The 26,298-nt window shown below is 39.3% G+C and overlaps 1 protein-coding gene across 2 annotated transcripts; it reads left to right on the top strand.

Annotated features, from left to right (window-relative positions):
* The first annotated feature begins 7,604 nt into the window (after window positions 1-7,604).
* TAF7L (TATA-box binding protein associated factor 7 like) lies at window positions 7,605-25,424 on the top strand. 2 transcript variants are annotated; one of them, XM_027534718.1, is made up of 13 exons: window positions 7,610-7,857; window positions 10,931-11,013; window positions 11,898-11,976; window positions 12,897-13,030; window positions 13,660-13,786; window positions 14,034-14,089; window positions 16,623-16,664; window positions 17,520-17,592; window positions 17,925-18,038; window positions 18,468-18,662; window positions 18,864-18,976; window positions 20,261-20,320; window positions 24,491-25,424. In XM_027534718.1, the coding sequence occupies exons 2-13, from the start codon at window positions 10,948-10,950 to the stop codon at window positions 24,533-24,535; spliced, it is 1,104 nt and encodes a 367-aa protein (XP_027390519.1). In that variant the 5' UTR covers window positions 7,610-7,857; window positions 10,931-10,947; the 3' UTR covers window positions 24,536-25,424. The 2 variants fall into 2 exon arrangements, with proteins under 2 accessions (XP_027390520.1, XP_027390519.1); XM_027534719.1 differs by lacking the exon at window positions 18,864-18,976 and having other exon boundaries at window positions 7,605-7,857.
* Window positions 25,425-26,298: the final 874 nt, after the last annotated feature.

Here is a 26,298-nt window from a genome sequence, read left to right as displayed (position 1 = left end):
ATGGTCAAAATACAAAGCCAAAGAGAGAATTTTGAAATATCACCAAAAGAAGTGACTCATAATGTGCATGAAAGCCTCAATAAGATTTCAGCCTATTTCTCTTCAGAAGCCATGAAGGCCAGAAGACAATGAGGTTATCTATTCACAGTGCTGAAAGAAAAAAACTGTCAAGCAAGAATCCTATATGTGGTCAAACTATCATTCAAAAAGGGGTAGAAATTAAGATATTTCCAGATAAGCAAAAACTGAGAGAGTTTATTACTAGTAAACCTGTCCTACAAGAAATGCTAAAACTCATCCTTCAGGCTGAAATGAAAAAAGACTAGAGCATAACTCAAAGCCATATGAAGAAATAATGAACAACACAAAGATAGCTACAGAGGTAAATGTATAGGCCAGTATTATTGCATTTTTCATTTGTAACAAAGATGGAGGACAGGGCTATATAGAAGTAGAGTTTTTACATGCCATTTAAGTTACATTGATATCAATTTAAATTAGATTATTATAACTTTAGGATGTTAAATGTCTTCCCCATGGTAACCACTAAGAAAATATCTATAGAATGTACACAAAAGGAAATGAGAAGGGAACCTAAATGTGTCACTACACAAAATCAACCAAACACAAAGGGAAATGAGGGATAAAAAAGCTTTAAGACATATAGAAAACAAATAGCAAAATAGCAGAAATTCTTTATTTTTCCTGAGGAGTAAGGGATCTGAGCTCCACACCAGGCACTCTAACTCTGATCCTGCACAGGAAAGAAAAGACCCTCAAAGTCCTGGCTTTGAAAACAAATGGGTAATAATCCAGGAAAACTGTAAAACTACAGAGAACAGAAACCCACTCTTGAAGGGCTTATGTGTAACCATAGCCCTGGCACAACAGGAGGGTGCAAGCAACCCACATAGGGGACATCCCTTGAGTGCCTGGCTCTGGTGACCAGGTGGGACTGAACTTCTGGGCCCCACAGACATCTACGTAAGGCCATTCCTTCAAGATTGTGAGAGGTAACCAATTTACTAATGCATAGAAACAAACGCAGCTACTGCTGCTGCTGCGTCGCTTCAGTTGTGTCCGACTCTGTGCGACCCCATAGATGGCAGCCCACCAGGCTCCCCCGTCCCTGGGATTCTCCAGGCAAGAACACTGGAGTGGGTTGCCATTTCTTTCTCCAATGCATGAAAGTGAAAAGTGAAAGTGAAGTCGCTCAGTCGTGTCTGGCTCTTCGTGACCCCATGGACTGCAGCCTACCAGGCTCCTCTGCCCATGGGATTTTCCAGGCAAAAGTACTGGAGTGGGGTGCCATTGCCCTCTCTGAAACAAACGCAGAGAGTTGAGCAAAAGAAGAAACAGAGATTGTTCCAATAAAAAGAACATGACAAAATCTCAGAAAAAGCACTAAACGAAATGGAGATAAGCAGTCTACCTCATAAAGAGTTCAAAGTAATGGACATAAAGATGCTTACCAAACTCAGGAAAAGAATGGACAAACACAGTAAGAACCTCAACAAAGAGACAGAAAATGTAAGAAAATACCAACAGAACTACCAAGTGACCCAGCTATTCCACTTCTGGGTATTTTCTGAATGGGACAGAAACACTAATTTGAAAAGGTACATGCACCCCCGTGTTCACTGCAACATCATTTACAGTAGCCAAACTAAGTGTCCATCAATGTATGAATGGATAAGGAAGATGTTGAATATATATACAATGGAATACTACTCAGTCACAAAAAAGGTTGAAATCCTGCCATTTGTGACAACATGGATGGACCTTGAGGGTATTATGCTACATGTATAAACATATATATTCTGAGATTTCACCATGCTACTCAGAACAGTGTACAATATATACATATATATTCTTTTTCAGATTCTTTTCCATTATAGATTATTATAAGATATTGAATATAGTTCCCTGTTCTATATAGTAGGTTCTTACTGTTTATTTTATGTATAGTAGGGTATATCTGTTAATCCCAGGTGCCTAATTTATTCTTCCCCTCCCTTTCTCTTCTTGTAACCATAAGTTTGTTTTCTTTGTCTGTAATCTACTTCTGTTTTGTAAATACATTTCTATCATTTTTTAGAGTCCACATCTAAGTGATATAATGATATTTGTCTTTCTCTGACTTCACTAGTAGGATAATCCTAGGTCCATCCATGTTGCTGCAAATGGCACTATTTCATTCATTTTCATGACCAAGTAATATTCCATTCCATATATATCAACATTTATGTTGCTTGTTATTTATGTCTTGGTTACTGTAATAATAGTGCTACTATGAACATTGGGGTGCATGTATCTTTTCAGATTTAGAGTTTTCATCTTTTCCAAATATACTCCCAGGAGTGGGATTGCTGGATCATGTGGTAACTCTGTGTGCATGCATGTGTGCTCAGTTGCTTCAGTCATGTCCAGTTCTTTCTGACCCTATGGACTGTAGCCTGCCAAGCTCCTCTGTCCATGGGATTCTCCAGGAAAGAATACTGGAATGGGTTGCCATGCCCTCCTCCAGGGGATCTTCTCAACCCAGGAATCAAACCCGCATCTCCTGCATTGCAGGCAGATTCTTTACCTCTGAGCCACCTGGGAAGCCCCGTATGATAACTCTACTTTCAGCTTTTAAAGGAACTTCCATGCTGTTCTCCATAGTGGCCACACCACTTTTTATTCCCACCAACAGTGCAGGAGAGTTCTCATTTCTCCACACCCTCTCCAGCATTTATTTTTTGTTTTTTGCTTCCTTTTATTTGTTTTTTGACAATAACAGAAAATCTGACATTTATTGGTAGTGAAAAACCAGGATAATATTTAATAGATTTAATTCTCATTTGAAAAATTCAGAAAACTGAGGTTTCCCTAAAGGAAAACTAATCATATTCAGAATGTTTTTTAAGCATTCTGTTGAATTCCTTGAATTTCTGCTTACAACTCTGTCCTTGGGGAGTACAAGTGGAACTAGCAGATGATAACAACATTTATTATTTGTAGACTTTTTGATGATGGCAATTCTGGCCAGTATGAAGTGGTACCATGCTCATTGTATTTGTGATTTTCAGTTCTCTAATAATTAGTGAGTTTGAGCATGTTTTCATGTGCCTGTTGACCATCTGGGAGATGGTCTTTGGAGAAATGTCTATTTAGGTCTTCTGCTCATTTTTATATTGAGCTTGGAAGTTGTTTTCATATTTTGGAAAATAATCCTTTGTCAGTCACATTGTTTGCAAATATTTTCTCCTATTCCATAGGTTGTCTTTTCATTTTGTTTATGGTTTCCTTTGCTGTGCAAAAGTGTATGTGTTTAATTAGGTCTCATTTGTTTATTTTTGTTTTCATTTTCTAGGAGATGGATCCAAAAAAATAAAGCTGTGGCTTATGTCAAAGAGTGTTCTGCCTATGTTTTCCTCTAGGAGTTTTATAGCATCCAGTGTTACATTTAGGTTTTAATCCATTTTGAGTTATTTTTGTGTATGGTATTAGAGAATGTTCTGATTTCATTATTTTAAATGCAGCTGTCCAGTTTCCCCAGCAGCACTTATTGAAGAGACTATCTTTTCTCCAGTGTATATTCTTGCCTCCTTTGTTGTATATTAATTGATATGGTCAATTGATTTTCCACATGAGTGCCAAGACCATTCAATAGGGGAAAGGACAATCTCTTTGACAAATGGTTTTGTGAAAACTGGATAAGATGTCCACATACAAAAGGATGAAGTTGGACCCTTACTTTACACCACATATAAAAATTAGTTCAAAATGAATCAAAGACTTAAATATAAGACACAAAAATATAAAACTTGTAGAAGAAAACATAGGGGAAATCTTCATGATATTGGTTTCAGTAACAATTTCTTGGCTATAACACCAAAGGTACAGGGAACAAAAGAAAAAATAAATTATATGCCATAAAAACTAAAAAAAAAAAATTGTGTGTCAAAGGATTCTATCATGATTATGAAATAGTAATCCACAGAATGGAGGAAAATATTTTCAAAGCATATATAATAAGTGATTAGTTTCTAGAATATATAAAGAATGTCAACAACTCACCAACAGCAAAAGATAAAAACCAACCAACTCCACAGAGTGTACATATCTCAACATAATAAAAGCCATATATGAAAAACCTACAACTAGCATTATACTCAATGGTGAAAAGCTGAAAGCATTCCCCCTAAGATCAGGAACAAGATAAGGATGTCCACTCACCACTTGTATTCAACATAGTTTTGGAAGTCCTAGCTACAGCAATCAGAGAAGAAAAATAAGTGAAGGGAATCCAAATTGGAAAAGAAGTAGTTAAACTATTACTGTTTGCTGATGATATGATACTATACGTAGAAGATCCTAAAGATGCTACCAGAAAACTACTAGAACTCGTGAATGAATTTGGTAAAGTTGCAGGTTACAAAATTACTACACAGAAATCTGTTGCATTTCTATACATAACAATGAAAGATCAGAAAGAAAGTCAAGAAGCAATTCCATTTACCACAACATCAAAAAGAATAAAATACCTAGGAATAAACCTACCTAAGGAGACAAAAGACCTGTACTCCCAAACTGTAAGATGCTGATGAAAGAAATTGAAAAAGACATAAACATATGGAAAGATATACCATGTTTGTGGATTGGAAGAATCAATATTGTCAAAATGACTATACTGCCCAAGGCAATCTACAGATTCAATGCAATCCATCTCAAATGGCGTTTTTCACAGAGCTAGAACAACAACAACAAAAAATCTCAAAACTTGTATGGAGGCACAAAAGACTCCAAATAGCCAAAGCAATCTTGGAAAAGAAACACAGAGCTGGAGGAATCAGCCTCCCTGAATTCAGACTATACTACAAACTACAGTCATCAAAACATTATGGTACTGGTGCAAAAATAGAAATATAGATCAGTGGTACAGGATAGAAAACCCAGAAATAAGCCCATGCACCTATGGTCAATTAATCTATGACAAATGAGGCAAGACTACACAATGTTGGAAAGACAATCTCTTCAACAAATGGTGCTGGGAAAACTGGACAGCCACATGTAAAAAAAATGAAATTAGATCATTCTTTAACTCCATACACAAAAATAAGCTCAAAATTAATTAGAGACCTAAATGTGAGACTGGACACTATAAAACTCCTAGAAGAAAACGTAGGCATAATATTCTCTTACATAAATCACAGCAACACCTTTCTCAATCCATCTCCCAGAATAATGGAAATAAAAGCAAAAATAGACAAAGGAGATCTATTTAAATTCAAAAGCTTTTGCACGACAAAGGAAACAACGAAGAAAATGAAAAGACAACCCACAGATTGGGAGAAAATATTTGCAAATGATGTGACCAATAAGGGATTTGTCTCCAAAACTTACAAACAGTTTATGATGCTCAACAGCATCAAAACAAATGACCCACTAAAAAAAATGGGCAGAAGACCTGAATAGACATTTCTCCAAAGACAACATACAGATGGCCAACAGTCATCTGTCCAACACGGCTAGTTATTAGAAAAATGCAAATCAAAACTGCAATGAGATATCACCTCACACTGGACAGAATGGCTATTGTCAAGAAATCCACAAACAATAAATGCTGGAGAGGGTGTGGAGAGAAGGGAATCCTCCTACACTGTTTGTTGGTGGGAATGTAAATTGGTACAGCCACTATGGAGAACAGTATGGAGGTGCCACAAAAAACTAAAAATAGAGCTACCATATGACCTTGCAATCCCACTCCTGGGCATAAATCTGGAGAAAAACATGATCCCAAAGGATACATGCAATGCAGTTTTCATTGCAGCACTGTTTACAATAGCCAAGATTTGGAAGCAACCTAAATGTCCACCCACAGAGGAATGGATAAAGAAGATGTGGTACATATATACAATGGACTATTACTCAACCATTAAAAAGAATGACACCACACCAGATAAAAATAATTAGGGATTGGGAGAGAATGTGATTATTTATTTAAGACAAGGGACCTATCAACAGCGATGGCACCCCACTCCAGTACTCTTGCCTGGAAAATCCCATGGATGGAGGAGCCTGGTGGGCTGCAGTCCATGGAGTCGCAAAGAATCAGACCCGACTGAGCGACTTCACTTTCACTTTCAGGCACTGGAGAAGGAAATGGCAACCCACTTCAGTGTTCTTGCCTGGAGAATCCCAGGGACAGGGGAGCCTGGTGGGCTGCCGTCTATGGGGTCGCACAGAGTCGGACACGACTGAAGTGACTTAGCAGCAGCAGCAGCAGAACAGCCAGTAAGGTTCACAGTTGTTAAGAGGTGGATGGAAATTGGGTCTGAGTTTCCTAGCAGCCATAAAAAGGAAAGTTAATTACATAATTCACACTGTCCATAGGATTCTAAACACGCGATTACTTAACTATCTCATTTATGGAAAATAATTTTCCTTTGAATTATTATTAAATATTTTGATAAAATAAATGCCATCAATAATTTTCTACAGGAAATAAAAAAACTAGTTTCATCGGTCCATTTTGTATTGCAATCCTCAATGTACCCCCACCAAATAACGCTAAAGTTCAGTGGCTGAATTCTCAAAGGGACAAAAACGGTTCTGCGTAGATCTGAAGCTCTGGCAGTTTAGCTTCACTGAAGGAAAAAATCGCGTATCCAGAAGAAATGAGGATACAACAATTAGTTTTCTAAAAATATTTATTTCTTACCATGAAGTTTAGATAAGTGAAGGCAACGGAGGCCTCATGGCTATAATCTTCTAACAGGAACCCCATAATATTTCTAATATTACCCCTGTGTCTTTAAGGGGGATACCTCTGACATCATTTTAGGAAACCCTGGCGTCTGTTAGATCTCATGACGCAACAGGAAGCCATTTTAACAATCTCAACGACATAGACCACAGAGCTCCCTGAGGCACGTCCCCTCAGTTTCTCGGAATTTAATCCAAAATCAGGAGTAATGAGCCTCCAAGATTCCCAGATTCCTGCTGACCATGGAGCTGAAACTTCTGGCGATCATGGAGCCCAAACTGCTAGTGACCAAGGCATCCAAACTCCTGCTGATGACCCTCCCGGTGATGCCGCCATTGCTGCCACTGGCACCCAGGCTGCTGTCCAAGCCTCAATGGAAAACTTACCCCAAGAGAAAGGTAAGATGTTTTTTCCTCTAAGAATCTTTGCCAGAAACGGACTATTATAAGTTTGAACTCCGGTGACCACAAGAAAAAATAAACGGACTACCTGCTATCTCTTGTAAAAACGATATAGTGACCTCGTTGAGAAGGGATCAGTTAATTCCGTAGTGACCTCGTTGAGAAGGGATCAGTTAATTCCGTTAAAGTAGCTGGGACTCGGATTCTGGTATTTAATGGGTTTGTGCGGCAGTGTATTTGTCACCAGGCGAGGTCACTTCTCTGAGGGACAAATCCGTCGAACCCAATGGATTTTGCAGTGCAACCGATTGTGCCAGCCCTTGTACAGATATCACTGTGTATTGGCAAAACTCCCACGGCCGTTCCAAGGGTCGTCCCTGGGTCAAGGGTGTTTGTTCTGCAGCCTTGTTCCGTGAGGCCCCAGAGCGGCTGTTACCCCGTGGTGATCAGAACCCTTCGTGCCGCCCCTCCCAGGCACGCGGCGAGCTCGCCGCCGCCTCGAGGCCACCCTCCAGTACGCTGGGCTGGCGGTGGAGGAGGCGTGGCGAGGTGGGGAGGGGTGGCGCGCGAGGCTCCTACCTGTGGCTACAAAGTCAGCCGGTCGCCTGCATCCCGCCAACGCTGGACGCAGCCTGGGAGCCCGCTCGCCCTCTGGAAACCCTCTGGGCAGAGAGGCGGTCCCAGCGCCAATCAGCGGAGGAGCGGGTGAGTCCGCCGATCGAAGGGCGCATGATGGGCACCAAAGGGCTTCGTGCTGTGCTACCCTTCCAAGCTGGCCTGGGGTGACGCTAAGGCTTAGGGCCCCTTGGACCCGAGAGAGATTTTCTAGGGAAATGGGATCAAAGACTCGGAGCCGCGCTCTGCCCTTGGGAGCTTAGTGCCCCCCTTGGGTAAGGATGGAGTGGTTATTGCCTCCAAACTGCAGCCAGCGGCAATGAACTTGAGAAAGTACCAGCTTAGGCTTGTGCTGAGTTATGCTGCTGGGAGCACGCGATCAGGCACTCTCCATCTAGCTATAATTCTAATTCCAATTCTAATTCTGGTGAAATGAGGTTGAGCTGGTGAAGTGTGTGTGTGTGTGTGTGTGTGTGTGTGTGTGCGTGTGTGTGCTCGCGCGCGTGAGAGAGAGAGAATGGTGAAGAGCAGTCCTGTTAATTTAATTCGGTATCAAAGAGTGCTTGCTGCAAAAAAGTGGATGCTTTTCTTGAAGATGATACAACCAGTTCATTGTATAAAGTGAAAGTGTGTTAGTCATTCAGTCATGTCTGACTCTTTGCAACCCGATGGGCTATAGCCCGCCAGGCTCCTCTGTCCATGGAATTCTTCAGGCAAGACTACTGGAGTGTGTAAGCCATCCCCTTCTCCAGGAGATCTTCCCGACCCAGGGATCGAACCCGGGTCTTCTGCATTGCAGGCGGATTCTTTACTGTCTAAGCCAAATTTTCAGGTAGCAGATCTTTAAAAAAAAATCATTAAAAGTCATTTCAACTAAGGGTGATTACCTTCTTTGAAATGATTCCAAGTTCTTACATTCTTTCTTTCATAAGAGAGGAGTTGCCAGGAAGCACTGAAATGAACAAAATGCCCTAGTCTTAGTTCTGCTGAGAAATCTAAAAGTTACTACTGATCTGATAAAATCTTGCTTAGCAGCTAGTTCTTCTGTACTTCTGCTACTTCTGTGAATCTGTACTTCTGCTCCCTGTCATAAATGTTTGTTGCTTTTATATTAGGCAGTGTACCCAGTTCCAAGATTTTTTAAATTAACTTTTCCCCTTACCTTTATATTTAGTTTTTGTATTTATGAGTTGCATGTGTTTGTATAACTGTATGAAGCAGGAAAAAGAGAGAAATGACTATCACAAATCATCAGTCCCTTTTTTTCCCTTTTTCTTTCTCTCTCCCTCCCCCTTCCCTTGCTGTCTCATCCTGGATGTCTCATCTCAGTTCTTGATTTCTCTTGTGCTCCTGTGCTATTCTGGTAGTTTCTGAAGTCAACCTAAAGGACTGAAACCATAACTAGTGAATGATTTACCTATAAAAGGGTCTCAGACTCACTTGTTTTTGTTTTTTTTGGTTTTTGTTGTTTTTTTTTTCCCCTTTTTCTCTATGTTAACTGATAATGTTAAATATTCTTTGTCCCCTCCTTTCCAATGTCTTCTTTAATTGAAGTATAGTTGATATGCAGTACTATATGTTACAAGTGTACAATATAGTGATTGACAGTTTTAAAGACTATGTTCTGTTTATTATTATAAAATATTGGGTACATTCCCCATGTTGTACAGTATATTCTTGTAGCTTATTATTTTTTTTTGTAGCTTATTTTTATACCTAATAGTTTGTACCTCTTAATGTGCTACCTCCAAATTTCCCCTTCCCTTTCCCTCTCTCCACTGGTAACCACTACTTTGTTCTGTGTATCTGTTAGTCTGCTTCTTTTTTGTTATATTCACGTGTGTGTGTTTTTTTAAAAGTTCCCATTGCTTTTAAGTGAGATTTAAATAGAAAACTCAGAACTCAATTAATGGTTTACAGAATATTAGGAACTGTACATTATCTGGAGCTTTTTGTCTAACTTAAAAGTATAAGATTTCATAACTTGGTGTATAGCATAGTGTCCTTAGAACATAAGAAAACTTTGTCAGATTTCATATATGTACATGGCTTTATTTCCATTTTTGAGAAAAAATTCCTCAGAAGTAGTGTGGATCCTGAAACCCAAAATGCAAGCTATTACAGATGTATCTCAAATAGAAGTTAAAATAAGATTTTAAAAATGAAGATTAACTTGGAGATTATTCACTTTACAGAAGGTGTATTTTATATGTGTGTTGCTGCCAAGTCGCTTCAGTCGTGTCCGACTCTGTGCGACTCCATAGATGCCAGCCCACCAGGCTCCCCCGTCCCTGGGATTCTCCAGGCAAGAACACTGGAGTGGGTTGCCATTTCCTTCTCCAGTGCATGAAAGTGAAAAGTGAAAGTGAAGTCGCTCAGTTGGGCCCGACTCTTAGCGACCCCATGGACTGGAGCCTACCAGGCTCCTTGGTCCATGGGATTTTCCAGGCAAGAGTACTGGAGTGGGGTGCCATTGCCTTCTCCTTACGTGCGTATGAAGTGAAGTGAAAGTTGCTCAGTCGTGTCTGAATTGTTTGTGACCCCATGCCAGGCTCCTCTGTCCATGGGATTTTCTAGGGAAGAATTCTGGAATGGCTTGCTATTTCCTCCTCCAGGGGATCTTCCTGACCCAGCAATTGAACCCACATCTCCTGTGGCTGCTGCATTGCCAGGTGGATACTTTACCACTTGAGCCACGAGGGAAGCCCATATTTCGTTGTGTGTGTGTGTGTGTGTGTGTGTGTGTGTGTGTAGCTTCCCAGGTGGTGCTAGTGGTTAAAGAACCTGCCTGCCAATGCAGGAGACATAAGACACACAGGTTCGATCCCTGGGTGGGGAAGATCCCCTGGAGGAAGGCATAGAAACCCACTCCAGTATTCTTGCCTGGAGAATCTCATGGACAGAGGAGCCTGGCAGACTATGGCCCATAGGGTCCCATATCTTTGGACACGACTGAAGCAACATAGCTCACATGCTCGCAAGATGGCTTTTAGAAATAATCAAGATATATCAAATAAGGTGTTTCCAAGCTGTATACACATCATTCCAGTGAGGGTTATTAGCAAGATATCGTATAATTTAACCATTACTACCAGAAGTGGTCGGTAGAGGGAGCAAGAGGAATTTTTAGTAACTTTCTGTTGGTTTTATTTCTGTTTTCAAGAACTCGAAAAAAAAGAGATGAGTAGCAGCCAGGATGAACCTCCTCACGAACTTGAGAACCAGTTTATATTGCGTCTGCCTATGGTAAGAAACCCTTGTATCTCAGACCAATTATCTTCACTGCATAGGTATTAGCTTTGCTTGGATTCTTAAATATTTCTGTTTATTTAAGATAGGCTATAAAACCAAGAACATTTGTTTCCCAGGAGTCATGTTCTATTGGCAGTTCTATCCCAGCAGGTACTCTTTTAAGCAGTATTTTTTTTTCATCCTGCACATGCCACTTATCTTCCTGGTTGAATTCCTGGCAAACGGGTAGGACGATGATGGATTCAGTCACTTATCACTGATGCTAAGAGCTTTGATCACTGGACAGCCAAGACAGGACTCTTCTAAAATAGAGTTCTTTTCTGTCACCTCAAAAGGGGCAGTCGAGTGGTCAGCACTGTCTCCTCAGATTCATCACCATGCGAGGCTGTCGAAGCTCACCTCAACATTGTGTTAGGGTTTCTTCCCCTGTTGATACCTGTGTTCAAGTGTTATTTAGTCTAAGAAAGGTATATTAAGGATGGGCTTCAGAAAGGTATTTCCTCACTTAGGGTTAATTAATATACCCTATAATTAGTCAGACATGACTGAGCAACTGAACAACAACAACAACAAATATATCCAGTAAACTGCAGCTAAGCCTTCCCTTAGCAACTACCACTGAAGGAACAGTGAAAACCAGGAATGTACAGCTAGGAGAAGGCATTATCTGTAGCTACTGAGAGACAATAGTGAGATTAGAGTCAACTTCTTCCTAACTTGACTTCACAGTGCACAGTATCACATGGTACATGGCACTCTTCCTAAAGTTTGAGAAGTTTAAGGTTTTATTTAAAGGAGGACTGTCTCTGACATATCTTTCTATTAGCTGCTAAGTTGACGGTTGATCCTTCTGATTTTTCAATTTACCTCCTTTTTAGGAACATGCTTCCACTGTCAGAAAGATGGTGCATTCTGGAAGTTCCTCCATGAAGAATAAACTAAAAATTGACTTATTTTGTAAGTAGTTAATATCCATTCACCATACATTGAACAGTAATTCATTAAGGGATTGCTGTGTGTCAGGCATAGTATTAGATGCCAAGGATGTGGCAAAGAATACAATGTGGTCTCTGCCTTGATGAACTCAAAGAGAGGCTTCAGTCACTCCCATCTCTTCTTTTTAAGAGGAAAGAAAATAGAACTTGCATAAAACTTGAGGTAATTATCATGGTGTGTATAAGAAAGAACTTGGAGGTCAACTGTGGGATTTACATACTGGTGATTGTCTTCTAGATGCAAGTTTTTCTGACTGTCTAGGGGAATAACAAGTGAATTTACTATTTTTTGTTCACAAAAGTGACATATCTTTATAGTATTTATTAGATTTTTAAATATGGAAAGGTATATGAAGAATAAAATTTTAAATGGCCCATAATCCCAGCACTCAGGTAGTATATTGTTTCTCTCTCTCTCTGGCTATTGTATAGAATTTTACCTTTGTGACTTCAACTAGAGATTATAACTTGAGACTTACTAGTACTATTCTAGAATCAACTCTTCCCTTTGAAAACACCCACGTTCAGTGACATGATCTAGTGCTCCTAATGGTGTCCAAATGAATGGGTTTGAACGAATGGAGTTGGTCTTTCAAGATGAGAGTGAAGATTTAATGCTTCATTCACTTTTAGTTCACAACCATTACCAAGAAACTTATCTACTTTTGACTGAGTGACATAAAACTGGAAAAAAAAGAGCTCCATATACTCCATTTTCTTTGCTCTGGGAAGTTGCTAGTTGTGTACCCAATTCTAGCATTATGAGAAATAATGTTTCAATGAAAGACTCATCTGTCTCACATAAGTCTTCATTATTCAAACCATCAGTTTTAAGAGTACATTGGGAAGATGTGAACCTTAATTTTTTCTACTTTTCTTTAGCTGACACACGTCATGCAGTTGTTGAGGTAGACAATGTCTCACTAGCTGCTAAGCTGGTTGATTTGCCTTGTGTTATTGGAAGCCTAAAAACTCTGGATAGAAAAAGTTTTTATAAAACGGCAGATGTTTCCCAGGTATGGACAAGCTTTCTTAATCTATTCACCCTCATACCCTTTTAGGATTTCCTTTCTTCCTCCTTTTCTTTCTTTCTTTCAATTCTCCTTTCACCTGTTTGTCATTTCTAATTTCCAGCTCAATTGCACAGGAATACAATGTCATGTGCTAGTTTGGTGTTTGATCCATCACTTTTCCCTACTTAATTTTATCCAAACAGCTTTTAGAGCCTCCTGTTTGCCATTTATCATTATTTGAAAAATATGAACATCTGGGATCTTCGTCTGAACTTCCTGCTAACTCTGGAGGTTTACACTGGTTCTTGTTCATCATCTCTACTGTTGATTTTTTAATTTTCTTTCTAAATCAAAATGCTAAGATATATCTTTTTTCTCAGCCGTATTCCTTCTGCAGTGGTAAGCACTTGAGCAAAAAACAAAACAAAACAAAAACCCCTCAGCGTCCATATGCAGTGCTGCTGAGATAGAGAGGGAATGAATATGAGAGTATGTAATACTTGGTTTTCTGGAAATGCCAAGTATCATTCTCCTTCTGTGCCCCAGGATTTCTGGTGGTAAGAATGATCATGATCTATTACTAACTGAAGATTTGTGGCCATGGTCAGCTTCTCTGTCTTTGTCAAATGTAGATGCTTGTGTGCACTGCTGATGCTGATGTTCAGCCTTCTCCTGAAGAACCAGTAACCTCTACTGATCCTAAAGCAATCAGGAAAGCTGAAAAGCAGAGAAAGAAAAAATATACCTGGAAGCATGGCAGTAAGTCACCAACAGTCCCTTGCTCATTCTGGCTAACTATATTTATCTGCTGAGTTCTGATTACTTGTGAGCCAGGGATCTGTTGTCACACTTAGGTATTTGGTTCAGGAGGCATCTAGACACTCTTAAAAGAACAAGTTGTGTCACGAGTCTGTAGCTTATAGTGTGAGCTTTCTCTGTCCAATTCAGATAGATATGTGACTACCATCAATCATACATACATTTCACCATGTTGAATTTATTTCAGTTACTCCACCACTTAGGAATGTCAGAAAGAGAAAGTTCCGCAAAACAATAAAAAAGGTTTGTGGCATGCAATTTCTGTGTCTTCTGGGTGGATTGGAAGAGGATTATGGGGGGGAGGAGGGAGACAGTCAGTCGGATGTTCATTTGTTCACTCATTTATATGTCCAGTAAACATTTATTGAGTGTGAGCAACATGCCAGGCACTGTGTGCTAACAAATGGAAATATGTAATGAACAAAAACAGACTGGACTCTTGAAGTTATAGGCTAGTGTTTAGGAAAAGATGTGTCATGAATTTGAAACTTCTGCTAATGCTTTCAAACGTTTCCAGCTTCAAAATCTTATTTTAAAGTGAACCCAGCCAGAACCTGAGAATTGGGAAATGTGGTTGTATTCCTAACCTTACCTCAGATTTGTAGAACCCTGGAAAAACTACAAGAGTACTATGCCTTGGCTTCTTTTTTAATTAAATTTTTTATTTTGAAATAATTGTAGATTCACATGCAGTTGCAAGCAATAAAAAAGATACGCCATGTACCCTTGACCTAGTTTTTACCATTGTAACTTTTTGCAAAACTGTAGTACAATATCACAAACAAGAAATTGACATTATCACTATTCACTAATCTTTTTCAAGTTGCTCCAGTTTTACTTGTACTCCTCTGTATGTGTGTGCATGTGTTTGTTGTTGTTTAGTCACTAATGCACGTCTGACTCTTTGCAACCCGATGGACTGTAGCCTGCCAGGCTTTTCTGTCCATGGGATTTCCCAGGCAAGAATACTGGAGTGGGTTGTCGTTTCATTTTCCAGAGGATCTTCCCGATCCAGGGATCGAACCCATGTCTCCTGCATTGACAGGCAGATACTTTACTGCTGAGCCACCAGGGAAGTCCTTGCATGTGTTTAGTTCTATGCAGTTATCCCATGTGTATGTTGGTGTATCTACCTACACTGTCAAGATACTAAACAGTATTGTCACTACCAGGATCCCTCATCTTGCCCTTGAAAGCTACACCCACCTCCCTCCAACCCCCACCACCAGGCTGTAACCCCCGCTAATCACTACTATGTTCTCCATCTCTATAATTTTGTCATTTTGAAAATGTCATATAAGTGGAATCATACAAAGTATAACATTTGAAACTGGCTTTTTTTCCACTCAGATTAATTCCCTTAAGGTCCATGCAGACTGTTGCATGTATGAATAGTTCCTTCCTTTTTATTGCTGAGTGGTAGGCTGTGTTATGAATGTACCATAATTTGCTTAATTGTTCACTCATAGAACATCTGGGTTGTTTACAGTTTTTGACTGTTATAAATAAAGCTGCCAGCAGATTTTTGTGTGAACATAAGTATTCATTTCTTTGGCATAAATACCCAGGAGTACAATTACTGGATATGTTGCATATTTAGTTTTATAAGAAACTACCCATAGCATTTTCCAGAGTGGCTGCACCATTTTACATTAGCACCAGCAATGTTCACACAATCCAGTTCTCCATTTTCACCAGCATTAGGTGTTGTCGCTAGTTTTCAGTTTTAGTCATTCTGATATTGTGTAGTGATCTCACTGTGGTATTTACTTTTCCCTCATGGCTAATGATGTTGAGCATCTTCTCAGGTGCTTGTTTTCCATCTGTATGTCCATTTCAATGAAGTGTCTGTTCATGCCTTTAGTCCATTTTCTAAATGGATTGTTTTTACTGTTGAGTTTTGAGAAGTTCTTTTTTATATTCTAAATACTAGTTTTCTGTCAGATATGTGGTTTGCAAATATTTTCTCCCAGTCTGTAACTTGTCTTTTCAAATTCTCCACAGGGTCTTTCAAAGAGCTAAAGATTTTTGTTTGATGAAGTCCAATTTATTGATTTTGTTTTCTTTTAAGGATCTTGTTTTTCATGTCAATTATAAGAACTATTTGTCTAGCCCAGATTTCTCCTATTTTTAAAAAAAGTTTTACATTTTAGTTTGCAATCTATTTTTGTGTTAATTTTTGTACTTGAAGGTTAGTTCAAGATTCTTCCTGTTTTTTTCTTTGCATGTCCAAAATCTGCAGCACCATTTGTTAAAAAGGCTGCCCTTTGTCCATTGTATTGCTTCTGCACCTTTGTCAAAAATAAGTTGGGCAAAAAAAAAAAAAAAAAGTTGAGCATATTTGTGTGAGTTTTTTTCCTGGGTTCCCTATTCTGTTTGACTGATCCGTGTGTTGATCACCAATTCCACAATGTAGCTTTGAAATAAGTCTTGGAATCAGGAAGATTTATTTTATTTTATTTTGTATTCAAGATTATTATAGCCATTCTAGAGCCTGTACCTTTCCATATACGTTTTAGATAAGTTTGTCATGTATTACATAAAACGTTGTTGGAATTTTGATAGGAATTGCATTAAAGCTATGGAACAATTGGGGAAGAATTGATAGTTTTACTATGTTTAATCTATGAACACAGTTGCTTTGGCTTTATACTGTTAGTCTAGAGCATTTATTGAGTGTCTACTAAATAGAAAACTATGTTAAGAATGGGTCTAGAACTCTTTAAACTTTAGTAAGATAGAACAACTTCATCGTTTACTGTCTTCTCGTTCATAGGTTGCTGATTTCAAACAAATTGAAGAAATGGACCTTCCTGTGGTAGACAAATCATAATATAACCTTATTGTTTATCTAGAGTGGATTTTATTTTGCAGCTTTTAACAAACCCAAAAAATTATCAAGTTTACTTTTGTGCCTTCCTTCTCACCTGTAACCCCCACTCCCGTACACATAGACTGAATTTGATTCACTGAAAAATGAAGAATTCATTGTTTAATGTTTGACAGCTCCTAGAGCAGAAGATGCAATTTGATCAGTAGTCTTGGTATCTTAATCTGCTTCTTTTCTGTGATATTTATTTTAAAAAATTTTCTTGGAAGCCAGAGTTCACTTTTACCAGCAGTTTTTTTTTTGCAATTGCTTATTCCCCCTCAAAGTTCTAATTTCTATTTGTGGCACGTTGAATTGGTTGCCATGGAGATAATTGTCTAAAACTGGATTTAAGGGAGAATGTGTATAAAAACAGGCTAAGGTCCTGTTTTTATAGGAAACTCTCTAATAAAGATGTGGGAAAGTAGAATCTGGGAATTTGGGTCTTTACACAAAATTATGTCTAAGTAGCAAAAAATCGTAGTTTTTTGCTAGTAAGGGTCAATGCAAATAATTAATAACTGCGACTTAAGGGTGGTACTTCTGAGAGAGCCTTTAGAGTTGCAGATTGAAAAGATTAAATGTCTCAAGTAATTGATTGGGAAAAATAAGCTTGCTGTACAAAAATATAGACCCTGATCAAAGTTTCCTTCATAAACAGCATTGTTTAAAGTAGAAATTTGATTGGATGTATCTTAAGCCTAAATTTTTTAATTCATTCATATGTAGGAAAAGGCCATTCCTGCAAAACACAGGGTGTTAAATAACATTATTGGTATCCCTTTTTTCCCTACTGTGGTTCAGCACATTGAATCTCCTGAGGTGGAAAAGGAAGTGAAAAGACTGCTGTGTTCAGATGCTGAAGCTGTCAATACCCGTATCCTTTTATACTAAATATTTTCTGTGTAGTTTGTTCCACCTCACATGCACTTGGTGACAAGCCCTCATTTCTGGTATTTGTGTGCTGACGTTAATGTATAGAACTTAGAATTTGGGGTAATGTTACTTTCTAGCTAGGAACAGTACATTCATATAATAGAAATAATCTACTTGTGTAATTCAATATAAAACATTTATCCATACTAGGAATCCAGCTACAAATGGCCTGAAGTTGGACTAAATTAAATAGCACTTTCAGATAGAGAGGCTTTTCCCTTTCAACATTGCCTTCTTTCTTTCTGCCTTTTCCTTGACTTCCTCTGCTTTTAGGGTGGGAGGTCATTGCTGAAGATGAAACCAAGGAAATAGAAAGTCAAGGCTCCATTCCTGGCTATGCAATAGCCTCAGGAATGAGCGACTATAAGCAGCGTCATACCTTACCAGGTACGCTAATAAAGGCAAAGCAGAAGATTCAGAGAGAGCAAGTGTTGACTGTGTGTGGGCCCATTCTCCACAGACTCACAGGCCAATCACAAAAAAATGATCCCTTTGCCCTTCTTGCCTCTTATTGGTCCCTCAAGTTAAAGGGTTTTATATTGGGGTTCTAATATCCCATCCATCACTGCTATTCTAAAATTCCTATGGGCCCTTGGTTGTCTAAATATTTTGATCATTGAATACATGGATGAATCTTACACTGTTTTGTATTTTCTGTCCTTGTTTTATAAAGGGAATCATCTTCCTGGGAGAAAAATTATTTATGAAATTCATTGGTTGCCCAGTAAACTTGAGGGGGAGTATAATTGCAGCTGGAGTGGGAGTCATTTGAAAAGCTTCAAATGTTTTCACCTTCCTCTTTTTTAAAACCCTTAGAATATTATGTGCTTCAGGAGATGCGCAATGATTCTAGCAATAACACTGAGGAGGATGATAAAGACGAGGAGGAGGAGGAGGACTATGATGATGAAGAGGAGGAAGATTATTATGACGAGGATATGGAAAGGGAGCTACAGACCAGGTTCACTGAATATGACCAGTATGAGGCAAAGGAGGGAACCAGCTCAATGGGTAAGTTAGAGGGAAAAACAAAAGGGTGGGCCAGAGTGGGTGCCAGTACTAAAGACTGACTTTGAACTTGCATTAGATGCAAAGTTAAGTTTGAGAAATTATTGCTCAAATATGTACTGGAGTTTTAGTTGATTTGGACCTTGGTCCACTAGTTTAGGCCTTGTTTAATAGATACCTGAGGTTTTTGTCTATCTGTGTTAGTCATGGAAATTCAGAAGTACACTCAGTACGCAGAGAAAATGCTCCATGAGATTCAGCGCAGGGCACAAAGACAGAAGGATCTCATCAGGAAAGTGGAAAACCTGACACTCAAGGTAAATTCTTGTTGGCTGGTATAAAGATATCTTGATATCTTACTTTCAAAGTCCCATCTCTGTGTTTTCCGCTCATCTCATCTCTGCGCAGTTCATTCATGAACCTGAGCAACCGCTTTAGAAATCCCTAATAAAAGATAGCCATATTTTGTTTTACCTGAGTAATTTTGTTCATCCTATATAAGCATTTGCGAGAAGGGACCAGCAGACTTGAAATAATAATTGCCAATATTAAACATTTAACAATGTGAAAGGCATACACAGAGCTAAGCATTTTACATGTGTTACTACATTTCATCCTGACATCCCTGAAATACAGGTACTGTCCCTATTCCCATTTAATAGATAAGAAATTGAAATTCAAAGTTCAGTAATTTGCCAGGGACCACAGTAAGTGGTAGAGCATAGATTGAATTCTATTCCTCTGTATCAAAATGTATTCATTGCAATGAAAGAGAATTAAAGTTAATTTTTAAATTTCATGATGCCTGCTTGAATAAAGAATTAATATCATGCTTGAGTTTTATTAATACAAATTAATGCATATTTTATTAATACACATTTCAGCAAAAGGAAAATGTATGTCTAGGCCATGTTTCTTCCCCTTTTATAGTGAGGGAAATTCTGAAGCATTTGGGGAATTTCTTGCCAGATTGTTTTTCTGTAGAGCTTTTCTCATTGAAGGGGAGAAACTTGATACAGAACTGTACTTATTCAGAGTGTTGTCCTTCAGAATAACCAAGTGAGATAATAGATGTGGACATACTCTGAAAGATACAGATATCGTGATTACTATTGCATGCAGTATTAGTTGAGAATGATAATATTCTGTCCGAGTGCAGGGGAATGAAAGAGTCAGCAACCAATTCCAGGCCAGCTTTTTAAATGGTTCACCACAGTCAAAGGATTTGTGCTAAGCTAGAGAAAGGTAAAATGGAGGCATTCCAACTGTTTGTTTTAGGGCAAGAAAAAAACTGCTTTGTAGGGTCAAAAAATCAAATCAAATGGCCCTGTAGTTGGAGAGCATAGTTTTTAAACTCTAAATCCTTTAAAAAATTTTTTTATTGAAGTATAGTCGATTTACAGTGTTGTGCCAGTCTGTTTCACAAAGTGATTCAGTTACACACATAAAGACAGTCTTTTTCTAAATCCTTTTTAAAAGCCTTTTGTTACAACAGTTTTTTTTTTTTTAATTTATCAAATTATTTGCCAAACTCTTTGTCTCTCTTGGTTCTCTTTTCCTTTGAGACTCAGCATTCATCATTTATATGATTTGCTTTCCAGAATCATTTACACTCTGTGCTGGAGCAGCTTAAGTTACAGGAAGAAGAAAAAACTGAGCAGGTGAGAAGTGTGTTTTCACATCAACCAGAAAATTATTTGTTTGATACAATAAATTATTTGATAGAAAGAATCCCCCAATCTCATTTCTGGCTGTTCTTTTCATAGGAATAGTAGTGGCCCAAATCTTCTAAATGAAGGTAGCAGGTTGAAACAAAGTCTTTGTGAAAATTCACTCATTCAGCAGGTCTTAAATGCCTATTAAGTGAAAAGCACTGGATGTACACACAGTGTTGAGTAAGACAGATACAGTACTTGTCCTAATGGAACGAACAGTCTAGCAGGGAAGATCAACAGTAAACAAATTATAATGCAAATATAAAGGTGCAAATAATAAAGGAGAGCTATGAAGGAGAGTCCGGGTGTGCTTTGAATAAAGAGAGTCCTGCGTTAAATTGGGAGGGGGGATCATAATCAGCCTTTCTGAGGAAGTGATATTTAAGCTGAGACCTGAAGGGTAAGTCCAAGCAAAAAGGATATGAAGAGCTTCTTGGGTGGAGCATATGCCAGGTCCCACAATGGGAAAGAGCTTGGTCTCTTTGAGGACCTCAAGTATTTAAAGCAAAGAAGTGACTCAACGTGAGGTTGGTGAAGTATGCAGAGGCCATATTGTATGGTCCCTTGCAGGCCATGATAAGGAGGATGGGTTTTAGTCTTAAGAATGCAATGGGAAATCTTGGAGAGTTTAAAGCAGGAAAGTGACATTTAATTTAAAAGTTTTAAAGATCCCTTTGATTATTGATATCTGGAGAATGGATTGTGGGAGGACAGGACTAGAAGCTGAGAGGGCAGTTAGGAGGCTGTGTTGTAGTCTAACAAAAGATGATGGTAACTTGAAATAAGGAGGTGGAAACGGAGAATAAATATTTTTTCTTTTTTTACTGAAGTATAGTTAACTTACTATGTTGTGTCAGTTTCAAGTGTACAGCAAAGTGATTCAGTCATATTTGTGTGTATGTGTGTGTGTATATATATGTGTGTGTGTGTGTATCCATCCATCCATCATGTGCTCAGTCGTGTCTGACTCTTTGCGACCCCATGGACTGTAGCCCGCCAGGTTCCTCTGTCCATGGATTTCCCAGGCAAGAATACTGGAGTGGCTTGCCATTTCCTGCTGCATGGGATCTTCTCCACCCAGGGATTGAACCTGAGTCTCCTGAGTCTCCCACATTGCAGGTGGGCTCTACCACTGGAGCCATCTCTTTGCAAACTCTTTTCCATTATTGGTTATTACAGGATACTGAGTATAGTTCCCTGTGCCATACAGTTGGTCCTTGTTGTTTATCTAGTTTATACATAGTAATATATATATGGGGTTCCCTGATGGTTCAGTGGTAAAGAATCCACCTGCCAAACAGGAGATGTGAGTTTGATTCTTGCCTGGGAAGTCCCATGGACATTGCAAAAGTCAGACACGACTTAGCTACTAAACAGCAACAAACACGTATATGTTAATCCCAAACTCCTAATTAATCCCTCCCCACTCTTTCTCCTTTGGTAACCATAAATTTGCTTTTATGTCTGTGGGTCTATTTTGTTTTGTATATAAGTTCATTTGTACCATTTTTTAGATTCCACATACAAGTGATATGATATTTGTCTTTCTCTGACTTAATACTTCACTTAATAGGATAGTCTCTAGATCCATCCATGTTGCTGAAAATGGCATTATTTCATTCAGAAAGAATATATATATTTGTAAATGCAATAAGATGTTTTATAACTGTTTATTGGGATATAAATTCATGTGCCATACAATTCACCCATTTAAACTGTACAATTCAGTGACTTTTAGTATGTTCACAGAATTGTGCATTCATCACCACAACCAATTTTACATTTTCATCACCCCCAAAAGAAACTTGTACCCATTAGCAGTCACTTGTCTTCTGACCCTCCCACACACTCCATACCCATCCCCACCCCCCAGCTCTAGGTAACCACTAATCTTATTTCTACTAGCCTACTTTGCCTATTCTGATTATTTCATATAAAAGGAAATATAAAATACATGGTCTTTGTGTTTGGCTTCTTTCACTTGGCATAATGTTTTCAAAGTTAACCATGTTGTGGAATATATCAGTACTAGATTCTATATTATGGCTGAATAATATTCCATTGTACAGATATACAACATTTTGCTTATCCATCAGTTGACACTTGGGTTGTTTCCACCTTTTGGTTATCACGAATTATGCTGCTGTGAACATTTATATATGAGAGAATATATTTTAAAGTTAGAATTGATGGGATTCAGGTCAGTTTCTGGGCTTTGAAGGAGAAGGGAGCGTTAAGGGCATAGGCTTGATTTCTAACTTGAAAGACCATTATTTAAAGCCCCCAAAGGGTGAGCAGAGAGAAGAGAGCAGTGTGGGATTAGTGAAGGTCAAGCAGCTGTACAGAAATGTATGCTGGTTAAGAGTAGGATAATGGTTTTAAAGAGACTGGTGGTCTTATTATGAGGATGGACTTAGCATGGGGCTCTTTTTAGTTATTTATTTTTGGCTGCCCCATGCAGATTGGGGAATCTTAGTTCTCTGACCAGGCATTGAACCTCAGCAGTGAAAGTGCAGAGTCCTAACCACTGGACCACCAGGGAATTCCCTAGTATGGGGCTCTTAAGGTAGTGATGCCATCCCCCCATGTCCATCCCCATACCAACAAGGTCAGGAGAATTCTCACGTTCCGTATATGCCCTTCCCCTTGGCACATCACTCACCCAAGTACTGCTTATATACAACCATGTGAACAGTTAATGCCACGATTGCTTTAACACCCACTAAACATCTTTATTTTCCTCCATATAAGTAGTTAATATTGGGGAAGTGCTATTTTCAACATAGAACTATTGCTGTACTCTTTATTCACTTAGAGTCCTTTGTGTGATGTGTGCTGAGTCACTCAGTCATGTCTGACTCTTTGCGACCCCATGGACTGTAGCCCACCAGGCTCCTCTGTCCATAGGGATTCTCCAGGCCAGTACACTGGAGTGGGTAGCCTTTCCCTTCTCCAGGGGATCTTCCCAACCCAGGGATCAAACCCAGGTCTCCCACATGGCAGATGGATTCTTTACAAGCTGAGCCACCAGGGAAGCCCTTTATGTTAGCTCATTTATTCAACACAGATTCATTGGGTTCCTACTTAAAGCTAGGTTCTGCAGGGAACTACAAAATGCTTATGACACAATCTCTGCCTCCAGTTGGGGAGAAATCCATGAGAGGGATAGGAATTTAAAGGAATGAGAGCTCACTTTTCTCCATGGATATTAGAGGAAACTTCATAGAGAGATGGTGTTTAGGGCCTTAAGAGGTGGGTAGGGTTTTAATAAGCTTCCCAGGTGGCCCAGTGGTAAAGAATCTGCCTGCCAATGCAAGAGACTGGGTTTCGATCCCTGGGTCGGGAAGATTCCCTGGAGCACAAAATGGCAACCCACTCCAGTATTCTTGCCAGGAAAATCCCATGGACAGAGGAGCCTTTGTGTCCATGTGGTCACAAAGAGTCGGACACGACTGAGCAACTGAGCACACACAGACACAGGGTTTAATAAAGAGACTGAGAAACAAAGGCATTCTGTATAGAAAGTAGCATGCACAATGGCTCAGAGGTGGTGATGCCAGGCTTAAGAGTTTAGATTTTTGGTGTAGTTCATAATAAACCTTAAAAGCTTTTTCACCTGGATAGTAACTCAGGAAAACTTCTGTGCTAGAAGTATATAGGAGAAACTGAGGTAGGAAAAGATTAGAGGAAGATGCAAGTGATGGAATCTGAACTTAAAAGTTGACTGGCACTGTTCTTTTTTAACATTTTAAGACTATGTAACATAGCCTTCAGTTCAGTTCAGTTCAGTTGCTCAGTCGTGTCCAACTCTTTGTGACCGCATGGTCACAAAGGCCTCCCTGTCCATCACCATCTCCTGGAGTTCACTCAAACTCACATCCATCGAGTCAGTGATGCCATCCAGCCATCTCATCCTCTGTCGTCCCCTTCTCCTCCTGCCCCCAATCCCTCCCAGCATCAGAGTCTTTTCCAATGCGTCAACTCTTTGCATGAGATAACCTTATAAATGCCAAATAACAGTCTTTCCATTTGGTTTACATAAGTAAATTCTAGATCAAGTAATGGGACTTAAGATTTCAGATGAATTTTTCATGTTTTTTCTCCCTCTCCCTACAGCTCAGTTATCTACAGGAAAAACTGAACTATTTCCTGAAGAAGTGAGGAGAGTCTTCAATCTGGCACCCAGGCCTTCGATTCACCATCCAGACTGAAGTCTAGATAAACTGTGCCTGTTTCTTTTCCTTTCATTGCCCTATGCCAAATCATTTGTATTTGCTTCTCTGAACCTTTTTTTTTTTTTTTTTGGCTAGTTCTGTAGGACTTGAAGACCCAGCTCAACTATGAGACTTGGCTTCTTTTTATAAAGTTTTAAGAATTTCTTAAATGCTTCTCTACTATGGTGCCATCAGATAATTCGGCCATGCTTGCCAAAGGCAGACAGTCTTAAATCTGAAGGCTATATAGCCAGTCTGCATAGATTTTACTTTTTCTTCTGCTTGTTTCAAATATTTACTGAAACAGAACAAAGTCAAACCATTTCTGCCAAGTGCTAGAACCCGCCACAGTGAATTTAAGTGCCTTCCTGGCAGCAATTGATACTAAATTGTGAGATGTCTTTGTTCAGGCATTAGCAGCTGTTTTCCTGCTCAGGGGAAATTTCTTGCTGCCACCATCTTCTTTCCATTGTTAATATTTTTAGAATTGTGCCTGGTTGTTATTTGGCAGCTATGGGAATAGTTAGAGCAGAGGTGAAATTCTGAGCTGTTATCCTTATGCTGAACCGCTTCATCCTAACCCCCACCAGAAAAGGTTAGGAAAAAACAGATACCTGTGAGTATTCCCTGGTAGCCTACTGGTTAGGATTCCAGGCTTTTCACTGGCGTGGCCAGGGTTCAGTCCCTCGTCTGGGAACTCCTGCAAGCTACATGGCACAAACCAAAAACAGATGCCTGTGAAAACATCCTTAAAAACCCTGGGCCAGTTCATTTATTTCTAGCTGTATTAAGATTTTCTAGTCTGTGTTTTTAAGCAATAAAATTCTTTAAGTGGATTACTGTCACTTTATTAAAACAGTTCCCACGAGAAGTACATTCAAATCCAAAAGGAAACTGGTGAGACAAGCAATAAATTCTGCAGTTAGGAAATGACAGAAGATGCTGTCAGCACTGGGGCATCCTTCTAAAGAGCTCTTAGGATGATTCCTAATGAACTAAGCAAATTGTCTCATATTCACAATACATCATTGGGCTTTTGAGAAAAGGTACAGAGAAGTGATTAAAAATGGCAGCTCCAATATTTGCACTGAATTATGTTGTAGTGGAAGGAACACAAGGTTAGAATCCTGGCTCTGCTACCTAACTTGGGCAAGTCCCTACACCTCTTAGAACTTCTGTGTCCTTATGTGGAAATTAAGGGTGATAATGCTTATCACCAAAAGGTAGCTGAAGGTTTTCTGGGAGTAGCCCAGCTTGACCCAGGTCTGGTCTCAATTGATGAGGTTGGTGCCACTCTAGGAAATGAGCCCCCAAGTCTTCTCTGCCACTTTTAGTGCTCCCATTCCAAGTTGAAAGTAATAAGCCAAGGGCAGAGAAGGGGAAGTCAGTATGTATGGGCTGGGCCTGTGCAGAAGGGATGAAGACACAAGGAATGCTTGGGGGAAAATGCAGGAGAAAAGTGGGACTAAAGGGAAGGAGAAAATGAAGCCAAGCTTAGGAGAGAAGTTAGAGGACAGTTTGAAAACCAAGATGTTTTTTCAGAAACCCAGAATTTAAAAGATGAAAGAATAGGGAAAAGGAATTGTCATAGGCAGACTGTGGGGGAAGAGGCAGGATTTGAAAAGAAGGTAGGCCTTTCCAGGTGAAAGATGGCAGAGGACTAGGGCAGAAATATAAACAGTGCCCTGGGGACATGGCTGGAGAGACTGC

The sequence above is a fragment of the Bos indicus x Bos taurus genome, chromosome X (genome assembly GCF_003369695.1).
Source record: "Bos indicus x Bos taurus breed Angus x Brahman F1 hybrid chromosome X, Bos_hybrid_MaternalHap_v2.0, whole genome shotgun sequence".
NCBI classification, from domain to species: domain Eukaryota; kingdom Metazoa; phylum Chordata; class Mammalia; order Artiodactyla; family Bovidae; genus Bos; species Bos indicus x Bos taurus.
The sequence above is the reverse complement of the archived record's forward strand: the minus strand, read 5'-3'. Positions and strand labels throughout refer to the sequence as shown.